The sequence below is a fragment of the Canis lupus genome, chromosome 22, assembly GCF_011100685.1.
Source record: "Canis lupus familiaris isolate Mischka breed German Shepherd chromosome 22, alternate assembly UU_Cfam_GSD_1.0, whole genome shotgun sequence".
Lineage (NCBI taxonomy): Eukaryota > Metazoa > Chordata > Mammalia > Carnivora > Canidae > Canis > Canis lupus.
In genome coordinates this window covers 48967542-48992134 of record NC_049243.1, presented here as the reverse complement: position 1 = coordinate 48992134, position 24593 = coordinate 48967542, and the positions used below count along the sequence as shown (strand labels likewise).

Below are 24593 nucleotides of genomic sequence, written 5' to 3'. Positions count from 1 at the left end.
TCAAACTGTCCCCAAAAGGAAGGAAATTCTGACATGGGCTCCTGCGGGGATGGATCTTGCAGCTGTTACAACGAGGGAAAGAAGCCAGACACGGGGGACAACCACTGCGAGCTTGCAGCTATATGGGTACTTAGATACTTAGGAGCCTTCAAATTCGTGGAGACAGAAAGAAGGGTGGTTGCCAGGGGCCCGGGGAGGGAATGGGCACAGAGATTCGGTTTGGAAGGAGACGGAGTCCTGGGATGGGTGGTGGCGGCGGCTCCACGAGCTTAATGCCGTTCAGTGTTCTTAATGGTCGGAATGTACATTTCATGTTGCTTTACCATATTTAATTCTATTTAAAAAATAGAAACTGCCCTCATGTTAACGTTCCTCTCAGTATTTGCAAAGCACAACCGCGCTTCCCTCTTCCAAGTCAGCCGAGGAAACAGAAAAATGATCTGGAGATTTATTCTAGAGTCTTCCAGAAGTGCTTTGGCTGGTTCACCCTCCAGGTAAAGCCCCACAAACACGCATGTTCACCCAGTTCTGCTTTCTCGCTCAGAAGGGGCGGTTTTCCCAGCCCCGTGGTTTCCAGAGCGGGTCCTGGGGTCCCACCCGGCCCTGCTGAGCCGCACACCCCGCGAGGCCCGGCAGCCTCGGCCGCCAGGTGCGCTCCCCGTCGGGGCGTCCGTGCCCAGGCCCCGGCCGATGCTCCTGTCCCCGGCGCCGGCTCCCGAGGGCCCGGGGCGGGCCAGGGGGGCCCCGGAGCTGGCCCCGCGCTGGGGCTCAAGGGGCGCCCGCCTCCGCTCGCTGGCGTTCGGCCGCCGGGAGGGTGGAGCCCCGCCGCCCCGCCTGCACACCTCCAGCTGCACAGGTGGCTGGGCAGGGCCTGGAAACCAAGTCATAAGAGCGACACCTTAAAAAAAAAGGTCCTCTCTCCCGGACTGCCCGCTCGCCAGTCGCAGGGAGCCCTCGGAGCCGCCACCATGGGTAGGTCGCGTGGCCGGGGGCGCGCGGGGGCGGGGGGCGAGGGCAGCCGGGGGCGCGCGGGGGCGGGGGGCAGGGGGCGAGGGCAGCCGGGGGCGCGGGGGCGCAGGGGCGGGGGGCGGGGGGCGAGGGCAGCCGGGGGCGCGCGGCCAGCGGACCTGCGCGCGGAGCCAGGCGGGAGGCGACCTGGGTCCGAGAACCGCGTCCCGGCCCCGGGGCAAGTCGCCGGCCGCGATGCCGTCCCTGCGCGGAGGCGGGGAGCCGCGGGGCGCGCAGGCTCGGGGGTGGCGGGAACCAGCGCCTCGGGCTGGGGATCCTGGGTCCGCGTGTTCGCGGGCGGGAGCTGGGAATGGGCTTGAGCCGGAGGGGCGGTGGTGCCGGCGATGGCAGGGCCCCGAACCTCCATCCAGCCGGACGGGGAGGCGCGCGGCGGCGGGGGGGGGGGGGGGGGGGGGGGGGGCAGCCCGGGTGAGCCCGCAGCCCGGGCCCTGCTGGTCACCCTGCCAGCTGCGCTCGGACCTCACGGGGAGGCGCCCGCCGAGGGTAGCTGGGCCTCCCCAGGCGTGGGGTGTCCGCAGGACGTCTAGGAGAGAACTGTCCTGCCGGCCGCGGCGTAGGCCCCTGCGGGATGAGAGCAGAGCCCATCCCAGCCCTCTTCTCCCCTAAAGATGGGGAAGCCGGGGCTCCCTGCTGGCGCAGCGGTTTGGCCCAGGGCGCGATCCTGGAGTCCCGGGGTCGAGTCCCACGTCGGGCTCCCTGCATGGAGCCTGCTTCTCCCCCTGCCTCTGTCTCTGCCTCTCTCTGTCTCTCTGTCTCTCTGTCTCTGTGTCTATCATAAATAAATACATAAATCTTAAAAAAAAAAAAAAAAAAAAAAAAAGGATGGGAAGGCAGGTGACTCCGAGCAAAGCAAAGTCACGGCATGGATGAGCCCAGGCAGGCACAACGTGGCCCCATAGCTGAGAGAAGCGGCCTGACTTTGACCTGCCTTCAGTTCTCTTCCTGTCTACCTCTTGCTACCGCTATGGATTTGCCTCAGTAAATTAAACTTTGGGCTTTGTCTTCCTCAGCCCTTAGACGTATTGGTAACAGCCTCAGTGGTTGTATCGGGGTGTGTACGAGTGTGAGACCTGGTGTGCAGCCCTGCAACAAGCTCTCCCCATGTCTCACTGGACCACCCTGTGTTGTGATTCCAAAGCAACAGTATTGAGGGGTTCACACTTGGGACCTCTTACCGTGGCCACCTGTGCCTTTTCCTGAAAGATGCTACTGTCTCCCGCAGAGGTGCAGGCTGTCAGCACGTGTGCTCCACAGCCAAACTCCTGGGCTGGAGTTCTGGATCCTACCTCACACATCATTTGCTTGTCACTCCGTGTGACTTCCCTGGGAGGTGCTCTGAGTATTTATTTGATCTTTAGATACCAAATGCCTGAGTAACGTCTGTGCCAAGTTTGGACTTTCCTAAAGTATTTCCAATCAGGCCAGCTGTCAGCTGCCTGATTATTGGTGAATGAACACAGTTAGCTTCTGAAATATAATCCTAAATGAATAGATTCTTTCAAGTTTGCAAATCAGTCCTTCAGTGGTGGCTGTTTTTTTGTTTCTTTGTTTGTTTGTTTGTTCTGGTAACTGAGATTGGCTTAGCATGTGAGTAGCAATATAGCCGCACACCAGTTTTATGTTTATTCCAGTCCTATGTTTTAATATCTAAGTTTAGGTAGTAAGTAGAACAAACGATTTTTAAGAGGTTTTTAAATAAAAGGTAGCAGTGTCTTCTCTTGAGAACAGATCTCTGGCACTCAGATGGTTTCAGAATTGCTTCAGGTCCCTCATGACTGAAAAAGGGACACCCAGGATCCTTGGTGAGCACGTCAGGGGGTAAGGAAGCCAGGCAGCAGGTCTTAGAGACAGATTTGCTTCGAGCTGATTTTGTCCAATGTGAATCTGAAACTAATTTTCACACCAGGTTCTTTTCCTGGCCCTGAGAATGGGGAGCAGGAGTTGGGATGGAATCGGAAAGTGATGGATGCAACGAGAATCAAAATTATGCCATTTATTGGACTCAGTAACACAGCAACACGAATCCACAAGAATAAAGTGGATGAAACGTCGCTGTGGGCATGATGATGCATAGATAAGCCTGGCAGCTGTATTCAGTTAGAATCATGAACAGAAAACCCTTTGCTTTAAAGATGGATTGGCAAGCTTTTCCTGGATAGGGCCAGATAGTAAATATTTTCAGCTTTCTGAGGTAGCATAGCCTCTGAGGCCACACTCAACTCTGCCTTTGTGGCGCAAAATATATAAACAAATGGGCAGAGCTGTGTTCCAATAAAACTTTATTTATGGGCACGGAAATCTGAATTTCATGGAATTTTCGTGTGTCACAAAATAGTTTTTAAAAATTGTTTTTCAGCCACTTAAAAACATGGAGCCATCCTTTTTTTTTTTTTTAAAGAGTTTATTTATTTATTCATGAGAGACACAGAGAGAAAGAAGCAGAGGGAGAGGCAGGCTCTGTGCAAGGAGCCTGATGCAGGAGTTGATCCTGGGACTCCAGGATCACGCCCTGGGCTGAAGGCAGGCACTAAACCCCTGAGCCACCCAGGGATCCCCCATGGAAGCCATCCTTAACAGGTGAGCCACAGAAAAACAGGTGGTGGGCCGGATTTGGCCCATGAACTATCCTTTGCCCACTCTTACATTAAAGTCTGGCGGTGCTTATCAGAGTCAAGGATAGAGAGAAGGCCGCCTTCCCAAGAGCTGTCTTATGGGGCCAGGTTTCCTAAGGGCAGAGAACCTTTCAGGGGAGAACTTTGTGGGGCTAGGGATGCTTTGGCTGAAGACTTCAAATATTCATTCTTTCTCCCTTCACCCCATTTCCCTCCCTCACCCAGAGCTAAGCAAGAGTCTGCACTAATGTTGCTGTTCTTACAAATTATTTTCCATACTATGGTCCTGGAAAACCCTAGATGCTGCCCTGTCATTTGCCACACACTTAACTTTGAAAATGAAGTATGAAGAGACTTCAGGCTCTATGAAGCAAGCTCCTGCCCCCCTTTGCCAGAGCCTCCAGGTTGTTTTGAAAGATAGTTGATTATATTCTTTGATGAAGGATAGTTGATTATAATCCTGTCCCCCCACCTCTCAGCCTCCCACTGGCCTTGTGGGATTCTGGTGAGTTTTTCCAGTCGGCTTCTTGCCTGAGCATAACATGATGGACTGGTTTTGAAGGCACCCCAACCCTGCCACTTAAAAGTTCTTCTACATCCTTGCTTCTTTCTAGAAGTTCTCCGGTAAACCAAAGAACAGTGCTGAAGTCCCAGGGAACCCTGTAGGGGCTGTAAGTGTACCCTGTAGAGGCTAGAAGCTGAAGTTGCTACTGAGGCAGACCTTGGGCATCTGACCCATGGGAGAATCGTCTGCCTCTCAGCGACTCTCAGGCTGACATGTGTAGGTGGTGATCTTCAGGCTTTAGGATCCATCGGGATCACCCAAGTGATGGTTTATTCCAACACATTGCTGGGCCCTGCACCCTAGAATCTCTGCTTCAAGTGGGTCTGGGGCAGCTCTAAGGATTAGCATTTACACAAGTTCCCACATCCTGCTGCTGCTGGTCCCAAGACCCCACGTGGAGAACCACTGCTCTGTATCACTCTAAATGACAGGCTCTTTTTTTTTAATTAAGATGTTATTTATTTATTTATTTATTTATTTATTTATTTATTTATTTGAGAAAGAGAACATGAGCAGTGGGAGGGGCAGAGGGAGAAGCAGATTCCCCCTCAGCCAGGAGCCCAACATGGGGCTTGATCACAGGACCCCAGGATCATGACCTGAGCCAAAGGCAGACACTTAACCAACTGAACCACCCATGTGCCCCTGACAGGCTTTTTTTCGTGACCCACACCCATGCCCAAATATTGCTACTGTCCCCCCTAGATGAGATGGTGACAATAAGATCAAGCGCCACCTGACTGCTGACTTGTCCATGATGACCAACTTTGCAGTAAATTAGTAGCTAGAATTTAAAAATTAGCTTGCACCGGCTAAGAATATAGGGTAGGAAAGAGCGGGAGTAATGAAGCCATGTGGCCCAGCTGTGGCTGGTGCAGAGAGGGGGGCGGTGGTGAGCCTAAATGATGGATGGATGCAGGTATTTATTTACCATCTGTCTTGAAGAAACTCCTATTCTCAGGGCGAGGCAGAAACACAAGCCCATAAACATTTTTCCACAGTGAGGGATAGTTGCGGTAAATAAATTATCATGAGGCCAGAGAAAGCGACAGCTTTCTGGTGTCTTGTCAAAGCTGGAGGATTGCTGCCTTAATGCTAAATTTTTGCCTGGTCCTTCACACCTCTCCTGGAATTATTCCAGGTTTGATGTACTTGGTCTTTGTCTGTTGTTTGATATGCTGCCCTTTGAGTTACCGAAGAACAGGAAGCCCACTGCGGCTGGTTCACTAGTGAGAGGGACAGCCGCCTGTTGTCCAGGGTAGGGCTGTGCACGACAGGAGCCGTAGTGGGACCAGGGGCGTGGAGCACCCTGCCAGCCATGCTCACGCCTCTCCAGGCAGCAGCAGCTCTGGGACGCAACTGGATCTCAATCTGATTCCTAGCGGGAGAGAGAGTGGGTAGGTGTCCCAGGTGCACTGATTAAAGGGTATCAAAACAAGGGAGGACTCTGAGGAAGCTTCCACATTCTTCTGTGATGATGGTGAAAGAATAAGAGCAGTATTATCTGGAAATGAATGAGAACCACTGACTCAGAATCCTGGGGTTGCAACATAAGGAACCCAGGAACCTCTGTTTTGTAACTTCGTCTCTTGGTTTCAGAGCCCAGGAAGGTATCACTTTGGAAGGCCGATGGGCTCATCTCAAGGGGCTGCTGTGAAGGGGGCCGTGTCCGACAGGCCAGGCCAGGCCTCTGCTCGCTGCCTAGCTTCAGAACCAGTGCAGCTACCATCTGCAGGCGGTGTAGTAAAAGCACAGTCTCAGCAGTAGAAAGTGGCAATACCAGGAGGAACAGAGAGCATCTACCACAAACTTTCTGGAGAAGGAGGAAGGCCTAGTTCCTCCAAGATTGGCCACTGGCCAGGGCCTCCTGAAAGGAGCCTGTCGTTGGAGAGAGGGTTTAGAGCATCCAGTTGTTGTGTGGGGACGTGTGACACTGACCATGAACCCAAAGGAAAATTTGGTTTAAGGATCGGATATAAGACTGGAAAATTCATAAAATGTACTCACATAAGGAGACACGTTGAAAGCTCACAGGTTAAGCATTTGAAACTTATACAGTCTCAAGAGGCAAGATTTTATTGTAAGTTCTATCAGGGCACATCAGAAAGTACTCTTGAGATGTTCTTGGAAGAACAGACCTAAACGTGTCAGCTTCCATGGTGGACTAGTTTCCTGCCGCTGCCATAACGAAAGTATCACAAACCAGATCGTTTAAAGCAGCAGAAATGGATTCTCACAGTTCTGGAGGCTGGAAGTCATAAATCAGGGTGTCTGCAGAGCCATGTGCTCTCTGAGGGCTGTAGAAGAGAATCTGTCCCATGCCTTTCTCTTAGCTTTTGGTGTTGCCAGCAATCCCTGGTGTGTGGGGGTTAGGGATCCACTCTACTCCAACGTGACCTCATTACATCTACAAAGATCTCATTTTTAAATAAGGTCAGAATCTGAGATTCTAGGAAGGACGTGAGTTTCAGGGGACACTATTCGACCCAGTATATGTGATAATAGAAAATGTTCTCTCTGAAAGATGTATGTCACTTATATATGACTTTAGGCAGCACGTATTCTTGGTGTGTAAAGAAGAGGCCGCTGTGGCCTGTATCTTCACCTGAGATGCTACCCGCGACAACTAGTCTCTTCCCCCAGCAAGTTGGATGGATTTTCTGGGTATAGCACGAGTCAGTTCTAAACAGCATCTATTTAATAACAGAATTGGTATGTAGGGAACACCCTCACCGCCGTAGAATATTAGTGAATCAGAAATGCTCATAGTGATGTCGTAGACATTTACCTCAAATTAATTCTAAAAATTATGTTCATACCCTATTGATACTGCCTTAGGTATTGTACTGTACTATGGAGTTCCCAGGCAGTCTTAATGAACAGTGTGATAAATTTTTCTTTCTTTATAACTGCTCCTATGCGTGCTCACCTTAAAATTATAATATGGGAAAAAAATAAGTCACTTCTCTATAGAAGTGTTAGGTGATATCTAACAAGATTTAAAATACACATATTTGGGGGCACCTGGATGACTCAGTCGGTTAAGTGTCTGACTCTTGATTTTGGCTCAGGTCATGATCTTGGTCGTGAGATGGAGCCCGAGTGGGGTTCCGAGCTCAATGGGCAGTCTGCTTCTCTAGCTTCCTTTTCCCCTCCCCCTACTCGCTTGCAAGTGTGTACTCTCTCTCTAAAATAAATAAGTCTTTAAAATATACATCTTTGACCACTCCAGAAATTTCTTAGAGATATTCTCATGATAGGAATGAAGCATGCATAGCCTAAATATCAGTTGGAAAAAAAAATCTGCTTTCTGTAGATCACTTTGTAGCCTAACTTCACACTTAACCATGATCATCAGCATTTCTTCCAATTACATTTTAACATCTAAGAGCAAAAAAAAAAAAAATATATATATATATATATATATATATATATTTGGTTCTAAAGTTTAGGATTTCAAAAATAATAATAATAAATAAATGTTAGAGTCTCTAGTTTTTTTTTTCTTTAAGATTGTTTTTATTTATTCATGAGAGACACAGAAAGAGAGGCAGAGACAAAGGCAGGAGAGCCCGATGCGGGACTCGATCCCAGGACTCTGGAATCACGACCTGAACCAAAGGCAGATGTTCAACCACTGAGCCACCCAGGTGCCCCTAGGGCTTCTAACTTAATTGCCTCCCAAACAAACCTCCAAAAGACCAGGAGGTTTTAATTTGGTGACACTTGTGCGCCTCTGGCATTGTTTTCGCCTTCTGACCATATACAGTGTCTTAGGGCTGATGCTACAGACTTGTCCCTGTTGCCTGTTCGCCGTGGGCAGCGTGCTGCTCTTCCCGGGGCTCTCCCCTCTTGCTTCTTCCCAGAGCCCGCTCCGCTCCGCTCCGGAGGGTCCGTCCCTGTCTAATCTCTGGCCTGCGAATAGATCCGTTTACTGACTCTCAGCAGTAGAGCGTTTAAAGCAAGCCTCGCTCTTAGTTCAGAACGAAGGCTGTTCTTCCAGAATAAAAGAACGCCCACATGTCGATAAAGGACATAACTGGGAGACCAAGGGTCACCTTTCTGACTCCCAGGAACTTCTCTCACCTGAGTGATTGATCCTGCCCACGCCTAAGGCAGAACTTAGGCCTGGCCCTTTCTGTTTTGCATTAACAGCTTACTACATATTAACTGGTCTGCACCCTCTGGCCTGGCCGCAACTTTCCCTACAATTGAGAAGTAAATAATCGCTGAGCATATCCGAAGGCAGGTGGCTCCCCCAGGGCCTGGAGAGATCGTTTCTTTCTGGAGGCGAATGGAAGTGACCTGTCAGTGATTCACGTCTGTAGTTATGAAAATTAGATGCTAAAAGTCATGGGGTTATTTATAAAACCATCAGAGGAGGCCACTATGGGCCTCTTAAGCTGATGATTTTAGACCAGCATTGTAGAAATCTTTTTAAAAGCTAGAAGGATGTCTGTAACCTACAGCAGTTGGTCAGACAACTAGCAAAGCTCTCTGCCTGTTGTGGGTTTGTTTCCACCCAGCCACAAATGCAGGTGCTGAAGTCCGAACCCTGAGACCTCAGAGCATGGACCTTATGTGGAGGTAGGGCCTGCACAGCTGTAATTAGTTCCGATGATGTCATCCTGGAGGAAGGGGGCCCCCAACCCAATATGACTGGTGTCCTTATACGAGGGGGACATGCGAACACGGGCACACGCACAAGAACACCGTGCGAGGACGGAAGCAGAGGTCTGGGTGATGCTCTCACGAGCCGAGGAACGTCTATGATGGCCAGTGACCCCCAGAAGCTGGGGGAGGCTGGCCAGATTCCCCCTCGCAGCCTCAGAAGGAGCTGACCTGGCTGACACCTGGGGCTCGGACCCCCGCTCGGATCCCGACTGCGGGGGCCGGGGGGGATGCGTTGCTGTTGTTTTAAGCTGCTCCGTCTGTGGTGCATGGTTACGGCAGCCCCAGGCAAACTAGCGCACGGATGGAGAGCTGCCTCCCCCGTTCCTGACCGGGGGGTGTCCAGGCGAAGGGAGGCGGTGGCCAAGTCACGGCTGTCAGACGCACACAGCACAGCACAAGGGCGAGGCCTGGCTGCCGGGCGGTCAAAGGTCCACGGCTGTGTGTCCCTCACGCAGGCAGAGAAAGCAGACCAGCCCCGGGAGCCGGCTCCCAGCGGCCCCTGCCGCACCCCAAAGGGGGGACACGGCTGTGAGACACCCGGTGCCGAGGAGCCAGACTCCAGCTAAGAGATTTTATACTCCGTGTCCGTCTTCTCCCCAGCTGGGCTCACGCCTTTGGCCTGGATGGTTACAGGGTCGCCTGCGCTCCCAGACTGAGCTGGTCCCTGCCGTGGCACCAGGCCAAAGTCACTTAATAAAACCTCTACTGTCCCATTAGTCCAGCTTCCCTGTATTTCTAAAGTGGCTTCGTGTAATTAGGGTTTAGTTGACATTCCTGGTTCTCAAGGAATGGATAACTCATTTGCCTTTCGCAGGGGTAACTTGATTAAACTGGCATTCTGAAAATCATACATCAGTATGTTCTGTTTATATAGCTGTTTGCTGATGGATCAAAGGAAAAATAGATTGTCCCTCAGTGAGGAAGAAAACATTTGTGGAAAAGAGGCTTTTTCTATTAAAAAAAAAAAAAAAAACAATAGAAGGATGGGCAGGGCACTGGTCATAGATGTGTAGGCAGTACCCTGTGTGAAGGCCCCCGCAAGAGGGCCCGTGGGGCTGGAATGTGGCCCGTGCTCCATTGCCAAGCAGTGCATCCACCCAGGGACATTTTTTCTTGTTGGAACGGAGCTGCCATCCACCAGTCAAGCCATGCTTCCCGGGGCAGCATCCGGCTTAAATTATCACAATTCTCGAATGTGCACAGAAGTGCCATATGGACCTGCAGGGGGTCTGAGGGTGAGAAATGTGGCAAAAGAGCCAAGTAAGAAAAACAATTATCAAGTAGGGCAAGAAATAGCCTCAAGAAGAACCACTCCAGAAACAAGGGCCTGGATTACAGACCATAAAACTTGTTCTAGAGCTAACCTGACTGCTGTCCCGGAATAGCCCCTTTAAGAAGAGTGCCTTTCACTTCTTAATCAAAGTTGATTGATTTGGGGGGGGGCGGGGAATCAAACCAAGTGTGCTGCACAAAGCACTCAGCTGCTACCTCTCCTCCCATGCCTCCTGTCACCTTGCCTCAGGTCAGCCATAGTTCTGCTGGGTGCATATCCTGCTGGGCTCTTTTGAAGTGGCATACACTTTATTTCCTCACTGAAATTGGGGGGGGGGGGGAATCATATGATATGTGAGGCTCTATAACATGTTTTCAGAAGTCAGAACAACGTGTCCTGTCAAGGCAGTTATAAAAAGACTAAAGAAATCTAGTGGCGCCTGGGTGGTTCAGTCGGTGAAGCGTCTGCCTTCGGCTAAGGTCATGATCCTAGAGTCCTGGGATCAAGCCCCACATCAGCTCCCTCCTCTGGGGGTGTCTGCTTCTCCCTCTGCCTGCAGCTCTGCCTGCTTGTGCTCTCTCTCTCTGTGTCAAATAAATAAATAAAATCTTAAAAAAAAAAAAGACTAAAGAAATCTAAAAGGAGAAGAGAGTATCTGGGAGGCCAAGGGGAGAGGTGAGGCACTAACTACCCTAATGGTGCTGGTGGGGTGCTGAACCTAGTGTGCTGAGGGAATTAGAAGTCATGTGGCTTGACCACCGGCGTGGAGGAAGAGCGAAGTCAGGTCCTGGAGGGCTTCTTTGCACTGTGCTGAGTGGCAGGTCTGACCTTTCAGGTAGCAGAGAGCCAGGCAGGTTCGAGAGCCATCCTGAATCACTGCATCTGGGAAGCTCAGGTCCACTTGGGTAGATGGGAGACAGGGAAGGTTGAGACATGGCATCTGCTTGTCACAGTCATCCTAGTGAACAATGAACAGAGCCTGAATCACATCATAGGAGCTGATCACCTAGCCTGGAGCTGCCACCTAGGATACACGCCTTCACACCAGACCCTTTCCTTGACTGCTCCCCACGGTTGCTCTGGAGCGAGGAGGGACTCCCAAACTGTAGAACTTCAGTCCCAGGAGGGCTTGATCACACGCACAGACATATGCATATGTACAACTCCGCTTACATGGGGAGTTTCTGACTTGGTAGGTTTGGGATGGACCTGAGAATGTGCATTTCTGATGGGTTCCCAGGTGCTGTGCAGCTACGCCAGAGACCACACTTTGCAAACCACTGCAGTGGAGGATTACACATGATCCTTAAGCCCCTACAGCTACACACATGCAGCACACTCTAGTGCTGCCCATTTGAAAAGCAGCTTAATTAAAAATCAATGCTTGCCACTGTAGCTCATGTTCAAGATTGGCGTTTCCCGGCCCACAGCTTGCTAATCCCTGTGGCCTAATTTCCCAAGATGATGTCATATGGACCTTCTTCTTTTGGTGAGTGTGAATAGCCCTGGAGAGACTGCCTGTTTCTTTGAGGGCCCTTCTCAACCCTACCAGGGTTCCTCATCACACATTCTTGCCCATATTTTAATCTTAAATCAGCCTGTTCCAAACATCTGTCTGCACTCCCCAGCTGTCTTCATGGGATGCAGCGAATAGCAAACTTCATTGCATTCCTGTAGATTTGATCTTATTAACCAACTTGCAAAGATGGTGTTAGCATTTCTAGGTGAAGGAATTGGCGGTCCAGAAGTTAAGTGCTTTGGATCTTTAAAGCCCCGTGTTTAGGAAGGATGTCCCCAAGTGGAGGCTCAACCTCTTGCTCCCCAAGGCTCATACCCTCCCACCTAAAAGAATCCAGGGTTCATCAACTTAACTTGTTATGAAACCATTTTCAGACCGCCTCGTTCCTTGTAGCAGGCCTGGAAGGCAGCACCCTCACTCTACAGATGGCTAAGGAAGAGTACCTGCAGAAAGTAGCAGAGCAAGTGCAGATCCTGTTTAAAAGGCATGGGATTGGGGCAGCCCCAGTGGCCCAATGGTCTAGCGCCGCCTTTGGCCCAGGGCCTGATCCTGGAGACCCAGGATCAAGTCCCACAACTGGCTCCCTGCATGGAGCCTGCTTCTCTCATGAATAAATAAATAAAATCTTTAAAAAAAAAAAAAAAGGCATGGGATTGGACTCCTGAACCCCCAGGTGGAAAATGTAGCTAAAAGGGAAAATTATAAAAAAGAGCACTTTGCTGGCATATAAAAGTTGCTGGAGGTTTGAGTCTTAGTTCTATATGAAGAGTGAGTGATTTAGCGATAAAAACCTTCATTTATAGAGCTTGAGGCAAATCCTGCTTGTGTCCTATCGCCGATATCACACACTGCCACAAACTAAGCAACTTAATATGACACAAACTTTTTAATCTCACTGTTCTGGAGGTCAGAAGTCGCATGAGTCTCACTGAGCTAAAATCAAGGTGTCAGCAGGACCGTGTTCCTTCTGGAGGTTGTAGGGGAGAATCCAGTTCCTTGTCTTTTCCAGCTTCTAGAGACTGCTATATTCCTTGGTTCGTGCTGGCTTTCTACAAAGTACCGTCACTCCAGCCTCTACTTCCTTCTTCACATCTCTTCCTTTGACTCTTTTAAGGGCCCATGTGACTACATTGGGGCCACCAGGTAATCCAGGATAAACTCCCCATCTCATGATCTTTAACTTAGTCTGCAGAACACCCCCTACCCCACCATGGAAGGTAACATGTCCACAAGCTCCAGGGGTTAGGACACAGACATCGTGGGGACCACTGTTCTGCCTACCACGCCACACAGGAGTATCATTCCTAAAACATCATGCAACACAGAGCTCACTCCCTCATTTTCACTCTTGGTCATGGTAGGAGGCAGTTTTCTTTCTGCCTAAAGGTAAGAGCTGCTCAAACAGCAGCAGATTCTTCATTCCTTCCCACTTCCCCAGTCCAAGTTCTAGAAATGCACTCTTCACACCCATCACCATGCTGATTTAAAAAAAAAAAATCACCCATCACCATTTTTTTAAAAAAGATTTTATTTATTTATTCATGAGAAACACAGAGAGACAGAGACATAGGCAGAGGGAGAAGCAGGCTCCATGCAGGGAGCCCAACGTGGGACTCGATCCCAGGACTCCGGGATCATGCCCCAAGCTGAAGGCAGACGCTCAACCTGAGTCACCCAGGCATCCCAAGAATACTTAATTTCTAGGTAATGAACCATTACAGTTAGAATTTCCATCCCTAAATGGTTCAAAATATGGAATGTGCTTTGTTAAATGGTAGGAAATACCTTAATGAAGAAATTTCATTAAGGAATGGGAAATTATTAATAGAGTGTCTTTCTTGGTTTTTCCCGCTATCCTTCCAAGTCAGTAATCATCGAAACTTATTTTTTTTAAAGATTTTATTTATTTATTCATGATAGTCACAGAGAGAGAGAGAGACTTATAATGTACACTTATTTTATTAATTTCTTTAACCAAAAGAAAGACAAAAGCACTGCGAGGCCTAGAATAACAATAGGAGCCAGTGTTGACTCTGCGCCCGGTACTGGCATGCCTGATTCTAAGCCGCTTTATTTACTCCTATCAGTAGTTATATCCAAGTGACCCACAGATGATGCGAGAACCGTGGACCACTCAAATATGCTGATTAGATTTACTGTCGGGATACAGTCATGTAAGGCTCAACATACACACCACTTCTGACCTGAGCTTTCTCATAGAGTGATCCTGTTAATACATGTGAGATAAGAAATGCTGACTAATATACATCCACCAAATAGCTCTGAATTCTGCAACAGAAGAGGTTAGCAACCTCTGCCCCGCAATAATAAAAATTGCTCTTTGGAATGCACGCCTTTCAGAAAATAACAAGCCTCCTGGGTGATGACTGGGTACTAAATCTCAGATTTTCACCTGGGTGAGTTTAAGGACTTCATTTTCCATTACATAGTTCTGAGAATGGTGGTGGTTGTAATAAGATCAAAGCTCTTTTTTTTGTAACCTAGTTTATGTTTAAAGTAAACAAAATCTTTCCCATTGTGATTTGGCAAACAATAGGTGCTGAATAGTATTTTTCAAAAAAATTATAGGTGTGGGGCACCTGGGTGACTCAGCTGATTAAATGTCCGACTCTTGGTTTCGGCTCAGGTCATGATCTCATGGGTCATGGGATCGAGCCCTGCGGCTGGGCTGTATGCTCAGCAAGGAGTCTGCTTGAGATTCTCTCTCCCTCTGCGCCTCCCCCTACTATCTCTCCCTCTTTCTCTCACTCTCTCGTTAAAATGAATGAATAAATCTTTAAAAAAAAATTATAGGTGCTACGCTGGCCAGATGAAATCTTTCCTTGCAAACCCAAATCCTGAGAAACCATGTGGAAGGAACAGTTGCAAGGAATCTCTGGGCTGTTTCTGCTGGACTTGGGTGTTTATACCTCCCTCCTGCTTCCCTGTAAAGGCCTATAGCAAGGATGAGTCTGAGCCCTGGGCAGGCGGTGCTCAGCTTGCTTTTGTCTGGTCTTTGGGAGACACTGGTGAGACCCCATTATCTGAAGTGAAAGTAGGCAGAGCATCGTATGGCCTTGCTGTTTCCTCTAGCAGACAGGGCACCCCCGCAATGAAACAGGGCCTCAAATATTGCCAAGGTTGTTTGTGTGCAGTTCTTCAAAAGCATGTGTTTCTGATGGGGTCTTTTATTGCACTGGAGAGTTGGCATTCTCCAGTCTGGCAGTGAAAGCTGGCTTGTGGGCTGTACCAGTCACGGTCCCATCTGGACACAGATGGCACATTCAGAATAGGAGTGGTTATTCACACACACACACACACACACACGCACACACATGCACACACAATTGAGAAAAGGCTGAGGGGTGGGGGCAGGGAGCCATAAATAACAATGCAGGTGCCCAGAAGAGTGGCCTCAGTGACCACCTATAGGAGGTGGTACAAAACTGTGACCAAAGTCTGGACGGAGAGTTGTGTGAGAGGAGGGCCTACTTCAGAGAAGCAGCGACTGTCCCTTGAGGACACAGCAGTCTGAGATGACATTTTGGGAAGGAGGCACAGAAAGGAATCCCCTGACCCTGTGGTCTCCTAGCAGGACTCCCCACAGGCTAAACCATGTGGCGGGGGGATGGAGAAGACAGACAGACAGCGATGAGATGCAGGTGGGGCAGCCTCACGGGCAGGAGGAGGCTAGAGCCTGGCGGGCAGAGCCAGGATCTGAACACTGGACTTGATGACGATACGACTGGTCCTTTGAATACGTGTTCATTCAACAAACATTTGACTCCAGCTTGTGAAAAGCACTATGTGAGGTGCCAAGGATTCTGAGGTAGCAGCGTCTTCCCTGAGCGACACACCAGGCCTGGGATGGGGCTTCGCACATACAACTCTTACAACAGGCCTGTAAGGGGCATAGCGCTGTCTTCCTCCGACAGGTGGGCTGTCCAGAGGGAAGCTGGGCTCACCCACGGCCACAGCTGGAAAGCAACCAGTGATTCCATCACACATCTGCCCCGGTGCCCACATCTTTCACACGTTGACCCTCAAAGCATCCCCTTCCCACAGGGAAGTCTAACTGGGGAGAAAACCAGGCTATTAGTGTTGAAGAATCTCTTTCCAGAACTTTATAGATGGCAAGAGTGGGGACTGAGGCCGTGAGAGGCCAGAAGAGGTTCCTTCCCGCCTTAGGACAAGGCCTAAAATAGCACCACTGCTCTTAAGTGGGCAAAAGTGAGAGCTTGTGGTGTGAGGCCGGGGGCCATGCTGAGCCGGGGAAGTGCCAATGCCCACAGCACAGTGTGACCAGAGTCAGGAAGCGAGGCCCCGGCCCACGAGGGGCTGGGGGGTGGGGGCCTCGACCATCACCTGGGTCTGGGCCAAGAGCCGAGTTCCTCAGGCTGAGTCGTGATTTTTGTCTATGTGGCCTGGGCTCAGGGTTTGCACATAATGAGAATATGAGGCATCAGGTCCGCTTCTGTGTTTGCTTCCTGCTCCAGACAGCGGGCAAGCTCGGGGGCCAGGGAAGCAATAAAACCCCCTCAAGGAGATCAGTCAGACACGTGGACATCACAGCCTGGGGTGGGGGGAGGTCGGGGGTGGGGGTGGTCCCTGAACCAGCGGGGACATCACTGTGGGACTTGGGAGAAGTGCAGACTCCATGGGCCACCCCAGACCCTCAGAGTCAGCAGCTGTGGGCATGGGGTTGGGTCACCTGCTCCCACAAGCCCTGCGGTGATTCTGAGGCACAATGAAGTTTGAGGACCATTGTGTGGGGTCACTGATTTGTAATAGAGGCAGGGAATATTCAAGGGTCCCCAAAACAAAGGATTCTAAGATCTGGTCGGTGGCAGGGGTGAGGGGAGATGATACCCCATGGAAAGGGCACAGCATGTGACAGGCACTCGTAACTACAGGGCAGCACCTTGGTGCTGTGCCACAAGGTGTTAGGACTTGAGACAGGGTATGGGTCAGCTCTCGTCAAAATTCAGGGGAGACCAGAGCTGGGGCTGGGCCACCGGGCCTGAAGGGTACACCTAAGACCTAGAAGGCCGAGTGTAGGGCACTTGGTTTGCGCTGGCTCACTTGGCCTCTCGCCTTTCTTCTTGCTCTCCTAATTCCCTCTTCTGACAATAAGGCCCTGCTAGGGGGTAGGCACTGGAAAAGATGCTGGGGTTGGGGAGATGGATACCCCTAGAAGGGAGTCAAACATACGAACCGTTGCTCTCTGGGAGCACAGGGGGCAGATGCAGCTCTGTGAGAGTCATGCCACGGCAAGATTTCTGACAGGTGTAGGAAGGGGCAGGGGCAATTCCTGACACAGGAGTCATCGTCTTGTGCATTCGGGACTCCGGGCGGGTCCCCAGTGTGCTCTGCAAACTGACAGGAGGGAATCCCAGGGGTCCTCTCTGCGCGGGGAAGGGGCTGGAAGGAAGGTCCTGACGGGAAGGGCAATGGGAGCTGAATCCTCACCGGCCTTAGGCACCGGGAAGCATTTTATGCTCCCACCACCGAGTCCTCTCCAAACCCCCTGACCTCCTGAGACCGTAAAGGGCATGCAAAGATGTTTGGATTTCGTCCCGAGGGCAATGAGCAGGCTTCGGAGTGTTTTAAGGAGAAAATGCTTCTGGCACCATTCTCGGAGCCTCTGACTCTCGATTCTGACCACAATGAGAATTGCCTGAGGGGTGAACTGGAAGAAAATCTGATGCCAGGCCCCACTCGCCAGAAAGGGGCTGGACCGGTCTGGACGGCACATCTCACTGCCCTGGAAAGTCAGAGGGTCTGAGAAGTATTCTAATTACTTGACTTTAATGGTGGCCTTTTGGTTTTCTTTCAGGCATGTCCAAGTCATATGTGAGTATCCGGTTTTTTCCTTCTCTACCTAGCTTCATGTTGCAAACTTCGCTCTGTTCTGCTCCTAAATGTTCACAGCTGTGCTTCCCTCACTCCATAAATGCCTGTCATACATGCGATTCAGTGCAGGGACAGTCCCGAGTCTCGGTGTGGCACTTCTTCTCTTTAGGGCATACACGCTGTGTCTAGTCCTCCAATGAACAGTAAAACCAGATGCTTTATTTCATTGTTGTCACTCTGGGAGGAGTGTAAGGGAAGAAAAATGTTGAATATTCTAGATTTTTCTAGAATCTAGAATTTCAGACTGACTTCTGGATGGTCAGTCACTGACAAGTTACTAAATATGCACCAGCTACTTCTCATGCCGTTAGCACTCACTTGTGACACTGCACCAGCAGGGAGCATGTTTCAATCCTACACTGTTTCCTTTCGTCAGGGTTGCTTTGGTTACCCCTTGAGCATCTTCTTCATCGTGGTCAATGAGTTCTGTGAAAGATTTTCCTACTATGGAATGAGAGGTAACGATTTTCACCCTCCTCCCCTTGAGTCAAAAGCCTGAGTTTCCACAGCTCCTAACTTTGTCTCCCCTCCCACTCCCCTTGCCCTCCACGAAAAGCACTCCTGATTCTGTACTTCAGACGGTTCATCGGGTGGGACGATAATCTGTCCACGGCCATCTACCACACGTTTGTGGCTCTGTGCTACCTGACGCCGATCCTCGGCGCACTGATCGCAGACTCCTGGCTGGGAAAGTTCAAGTGAGTATGTACAGTGTCCTTGTTAAGAAATAAGACCAAAAGTAATCGTAAGCTTTGTGGTTGGAGATGATGGATGGTGGGAACAACGAATCAAGGCACAAAAAAGCCTTAGGAGAGCCCGCTAGGCCCTGTTTCTGCTCTGAGCATCCCATTCCCAGAGTCTAACACAGTGCCTGGCATTGAGCAGTGGGAATGCAGGCAGCACGGGTAAGTTTTTTTCCTCCTTCAAACAGTGATAACATCTTTGTCTCCTCTTGAAATAGTAGCAGGAGTACCATCTATCATTAATCACTGAAAGGCTCACATTGCTCGCTGGACAGAGAGGACATGGGGGCACTCACCCACTTCTAAGGAACAGCTCCAAGAGTGTACCCAATAGACGGTTTTCAAGAAGTCCTAGGACTTAATGATCAAGGAAGTGGAGGCTCTTCTCGGCCAAATTCACTGACTATCCCAAAAGAATTCAATATAATTCAACCATAACCAATGGCCCACTCCTGGCCAAATATTGGTTACCAGGCACAAGATAAGTCTCTCTCACTGTTCAATGATAGATGTTCTCACTTCGGTAGTTAGGTAGAAGAAAACATTGAGTTTTTCAAGTAGGTCAAAGGTGAAACAGAGCTCCCCACCCACCACCAACTCCAGCCAATATTGCCCCACACTCGCTGGCTGGACGACAAACCCTCCAGCAGGCTACCTTTCCAAGAGTTACCAGCTTTACCCAAGTTTGAGGAACAAGCATACAGATGACTAGGCTCTTGCATCTTGAAGCAGGAGGCCTTTCTGTGGGAGAGGAGGAAGTGGACGGCTCTTATGCAACTAACTTGGATTCTCTTAACCCTTTCAACACAGGACAATCGTGTCACTCTCCATTGTCTACACAATTGGACAGGCGGTCACTGCAGTAAGCTCAATTAATGACCTCACAGACTATAACAAAGATGGAACTCCTGACAATCTGTCCGTGCATGTGTGAGTAGACGCTAACTGCTGCCCTCCCCACCCCCACCCCCAACACACACACACTGGTTGTTTCCTTGGTGCTCAAATGGCTCATCTTTTCCCTTGAACTTCACCATAAGTGTAAGGAGCCCTTTCCTCCCAACTAAAATTGTTTAGTTGACTAAGAGTTGGGGCTTTGTATGTCACCATCCCCACAGTTCTCTGGAGTCACTGCTCACCTAATGGCTTGCCGTTTTGGGTACATCTCAGCATGAGGCATGGTCAGCACACAGAATGGGGTATTAATCTTGATCTTCCCTAGAGGGACATAGCTCCCAGGGACCTTGGTCCCTGATTGTGCCAGGTTTCCTCAAGACTCTGTATCTATGGTTGTCTTCTTGTACCATGCTCCTGCTTATTTTTCAGTAATTGGGCTTCATAAATATTTGTTCCAGCCCTGTGTTTTGAGTCCTTGATGGCAAGCACAATTGACATGCTCCTCTGTGAGATTAATTTCCCATCACTGCAGTCTGACCCAGTAGACAACTTACAACAATTCTTTTTGTTTCCTGTGCTTGGGCCTCAGTTCCCCAATCTATGAGTAAACCCATCTTATGAGTTGGGGAAAATAATCATTGAAATCCAAATTAGTTGCTGCAATTCCTGCAATCTATGAGTAAACCCATCTTATGAGTTGGGGAAAATAATCATTGAAATCCAAATTAGTTGCTGCAATTCCTGCATTTCTGGTTTGTTAGTCAATCAGATTGCTGTTTAGACCAGGTCCCTCTCAGCAAATCCTGCAGTGCCCACAGGGCCTTGGGTTGGTGGAAGGAAGTGGCTGCATGCCCAAGGTCAGCAGCTCAGACTTCCATGTCTGATTCCCAGCTACCCATGGAGGAGCCATGAGGCCCGGGTAGCTCACCTTCCCCGTGCCTCTGGATTCTCTTCTACAATATCATTTAAGAACAGGGATATTGGAGCCAGGCTAAGTGGGTTCAAATGCTGACTGTGCCCTGTACTGGTTGTGTGACCTTGAGTAAGTGTCTTAACTTTTGCAGGTAGGTCCCATTTTTACTAAAGTCTATCTTGTGTGGGACTAGACTACCACCTCGTGCCTGGGTCTGAGTAGTACATGGCAAGTGTAGAAGTACTCCAGTGAGAAGTACTCAAGAAAGTTTAGCTACTTGGTTTGTTTCATGGAGTTAATATTATAGCATACCTACAACTCTCACAAGAGCACAGGGAATATCACATCCAATTGGCCGTGTTTTGTGGTCATTTAAAATGCTTGGAGTGGCAGCGCTGAGCACAAGTGCTATTAAGAGGCAAACAGGGGGCACCTGGGTGGCTCAGGCAGTTAAGCATCTGACTCTTGATCCCAGCTCAAGTCTCCCTCTCAGGGTTGTGAATTCCAGCCCCACGTTAGGCTCTACACGAGGCATGGAGCCTACTAAAAAAAAAAAAAAAGAAAAAAAAAGAATCTCACATTACTGCAATAACCCCTCTCCTTTCCCTAGGGCACTGTCCATGATTGGCCTGGCCCTGATAGCTCTGGGAACTGGAGGAATAAAGCCCTGTGTGTCTGCATTTGGTGGAGACCAGTTTGAAGAGGGCCAGGTAAGATCATGTACCTTCTCAGAAATTACATAAATGAACTGTAAACAACCAGGAATCACGTTCCACACACACAAAGTCTATTCTCCATTTGATTCTTTTCAAGGACATTTGAAAGCAGGACACTGACTGACCTTTTGGTTAAGTTAGAAGTGAAAGCAGATCATCAGCTACATTTTATCACTTGAATGCATAACCGAAGTCATATTGTAAACTTCTTCCTTTTTATTACAGGAAAAACAAAGAAACAGATTCTTTTCCATCTTTTATTTGGCCATTAATGCTGGAAGCTTGATTTCCACTATTGTCACTCCCATGCTCAGAGGTAAAACATATCTGAAGGGGATTTTTGTTTTCCTCTTTTTAATTATGGAGAGAAATTCAGATGGAAAGTTTAAGTTCTTGTTTTGTTCTCATGTTCATTTTGTCCTGCTATACTTCCGTTGTTGGATACATGTTACATACTTGGAAATCCAGATGAGCTTCTTGTCTTTTCTAATCTTTTTTGACCCTCCCCCCTTATCCCAAAGACCACTGAAGAATGGAAAACGTCCTCAGCATAGCAATGGATTTCTCTAAATTTATTGTTAATGCAAAGTCTTCATTCACGGTAAAGGATAAGACAAGAGGTGCTATTTGGAAACCACACCTGGATAGGTCCTAGTTGACATTTTTGCTTTCAAGCTTTGCTCCCCAGTGATGTTCAGGGAGTTAGGAATGGGCGAGGCTTTACCCTTTGCATTCCTCTCCTCTCAGCTATTTCTAAAAGAACCGCCCAGGAAAGAAAATGAGACAGCAGCTATCAACAGCTTGCAGATTTTTGTGTTCACTGACACTTCACTGAGAGTTTGTGAGTTTCCCACGTAGAAGGGAATATTCCAAGACAGATTAGACCAACCAGCACCAGGGCGGTCACGCTGCAAAGTAGATTAAATGATGAAAGAAAATATTTTGTGGGGATTTATGTATCTCTGCATGGAATAGTAGCGTGAAGATGACACTTAAACCCCATTCCAACTTGTTTCATATAAACATTTAATAGCCTTCATTCTTTTCCCTCCCCTACCCCTGCCTCCATTTCTACTAGAATATGTACTATGCAAGTTTGAATTGCAAAATGTGTTAAAAAGGGCAATTTTTAAAGGCAAAATTGTGGCTCTCACACAAATATGAAGTGAGCATGTGCCATGATTTTACATGACTTATTAATGATGAGGAAACTGGAATACAGCCATAATCAGTTAAATTAAAGATTTGACTGATAGAGATTGACATTCTTCACAGAGGGAAGAGTCCTTTTGCATTCCATGAACTGGAATCATTTGTACAGCTTTGAATGAGAAACATTTGCATAACTATCAACTTAGTACGAGTTAACTTCTTTCTCTACAGAACTATGAAATAGCTATTCAAAGACAAAGTCAAGCCCCTTCCCGATCATATTATTCTCGGAGGCTCCATTCCATTGAAATTTCCAATAATCTATTGCTCCTTCCAAAATCTGAAGTTTTCTCCTTTACCAATCCTAGGATTTCAGAGCTAGAATAGATCTGCAGTCAGGGGTTAGCAAACTATGGCCAATAGGCCAAATCCAGAAATCTGGACAAGACCATCCATTTGTGTGTTGTCTATGGCTGCTTTCATCTTAGAAAATCAGGGTTGGGTAGTTGGGACAGAGACTGAATCATCCACAAAGCCTAAAATATTTACTATCTGGTTTATTGACCCCTTCCCTGGACCATCTAATTGCTTTCTAATTAGCATGAATTTGGGAAGCCTGGATGGCTCAGTGGTTGAGCATCTGTCTGCCTTCGGTGCAGGGTGTGATCCCCGGGTCCTGGGATCGAATCCCCACCTTGGGCTCCCCGCAGGGAGCCTGCTTCTCCCTCTGCCTCTGTCTCTGCCTCTCTCTGTGTGTCTCTCATGAATAAATAAATAAAACCTTAAAAAAATAATTACCATGAATTCAGGAACGCACAATGTTGATATCCAAGGGTACTTTTGAGTTTATTTACTGAGTCCCTGATCTTAAGTTATTGTATCCAGGTCATTTTTATCTCCCTAACTAAGAAAATCCACAGAAGGGTTCCCACTGATTTTGGCTTGTCTAGTAACAGACCCCTATTTAGGAACTAAGATTAGAAACTGTGTTCATCACCTGCTCTTTCTACTATGAAGCTGCTTGACTCAGCTGGCAATGAAATCACTAAGGCACATGGATAAGTCTAGAACATTAAGTGAAAACAATATATAATAACCAGTTGAGGATTTTTAAAAATGATAACCATCTAAGCATTACCAACACCATAATGAATTTTAATCTTGTCATTTCTCTTCAGTTCACGAATGTGGAATTTACAGTCAGAAAGCTTGTTACCCACTGGCATTTGGGGTTCCTGCTGCTCTCATGGCCGTATCTCTGAGTAAGTAGAAATCAGTTGAATTAATATAATCCTATGATCAGGTGAAACCCTCACATTATTACAACCAATTTTTAAAAGCTCATGGAATAAGTTGTAATAATAATTCCCATGCTCTGAGAATCAGAGTTGGTATATTGCTTCAGAGGAAAGAAGGTGAAAAAAGGGTTTATGGGAAACAAGATCTATTGAGCTGGACATTGAAAGTTTGATACTATTTAGGAGACTAAGATGAAAGTGACAGGATCTGTTAGACAAGGTGACCCCATGGCCAGAAGCTTTTGTGCTTACTCATATGTGCTCATCTCTAGCTTGCCGGAACACATGGCGACCGGGGTCAGCTGCCGTTCAAATACTTCCAATGAGTATCTAGATTTCCATAATGTATCATCTTCAAATGTTCCTATTAGAGGGGTGCCCAGGAGGCTCAGTTGGTTAAGCATCTGCCTTCAGGCTCAGGTCATGATCTCAGGGTGCTGAGATCAAGTCCTGTGGGGGGCTCTGTGCTCAGTGGGGAGTCTGCTTGAGATTTTCTCTCTCCCTCTACGCCTCCTTCCCTTACCCCTGCCCCACACTCATATGCTCTTCAAATAAATAAACAAACTAACTACGATTATGCTTTTTTCTTATGGAGGAATTGAGAACAGGCCAAATCCTATGCATCAACACTGTTTCTAGAAGTTTCTATTGGCAACAATCTTGTGCTCAAATTAGGCTTAAGTTAATCAGAAGCTTAAAGATTAAAATATTAGTTGGCGGGCAGCCCCGGTGGCGCAGCGGTTTGGTGCAGCAGCAGCCTGGGGTGTGATCCTGGAGACCCAGGATCAAGTCCCATGTCGGGCTCCATGTGTGGAGCCTGCTTCTCCCTCTGCCTGTGTCTCTGCCTCTCTCTCTGTTTCTATGAATAAATAAATAAAATCTTTAAAAAAAAATTAGTTGGCAAAGAAGAGTAGACTCAATCTATAGGGCATCTTTGCCTTCCACATCTGGATTGAGGAAGAGAACATTAGGTGAGGGTACAAATGAACTTCTCTTTCTTCAGCTATAAAACAGGCACATACTTGGAGTTATGCTTGAGTTGGCACTTATCAAAATCTCAGGCCCTCAAAATGAGGAAAACAAGCAGCACTCCATCAATCCATCAGTCCATCAGTGCTTTTAAATTTTTTTTTAGACTTTTTAAAAAATTTATTCGTGAGAGACACAGAGAGAGAGAGAGAGAGAGAGAGAGAGGCAGAGACAGAGGCAGAGGGAGAAGCAGGCTCCATGCAGGGAGCCTGATGCGGGACTCGATCCTGGTTCTCCAGGATCAGGCCCTGGGCTGAAGG

The 24593-nt window shown here is 48.4% G+C and overlaps 1 protein-coding gene across 1 annotated transcript in view; it reads left to right on the top strand.

Moving 5' to 3' along the window:
• Window positions 1-825: 825 nt before the first annotated feature.
• The window catches only part of SLC15A1 (solute carrier family 15 member 1), a 49865-nt gene continuing 26097 nt past the window's right edge, over window positions 826-24593 (top strand). The window contains 8 exon segments of the mRNA NM_001003036.1: window positions 826-972; window positions 17509-17525; window positions 17962-18043; window positions 18142-18283; window positions 19139-19258; window positions 20749-20848; window positions 21080-21170; window positions 23185-23268. Of these exon segments, the coding sequence (NP_001003036.1) occupies window positions 969-972; window positions 17509-17525; window positions 17962-18043; window positions 18142-18283; window positions 19139-19258; window positions 20749-20848; window positions 21080-21170; window positions 23185-23268 (640 nt within the window). The 5' untranslated portion in view covers window positions 826-968.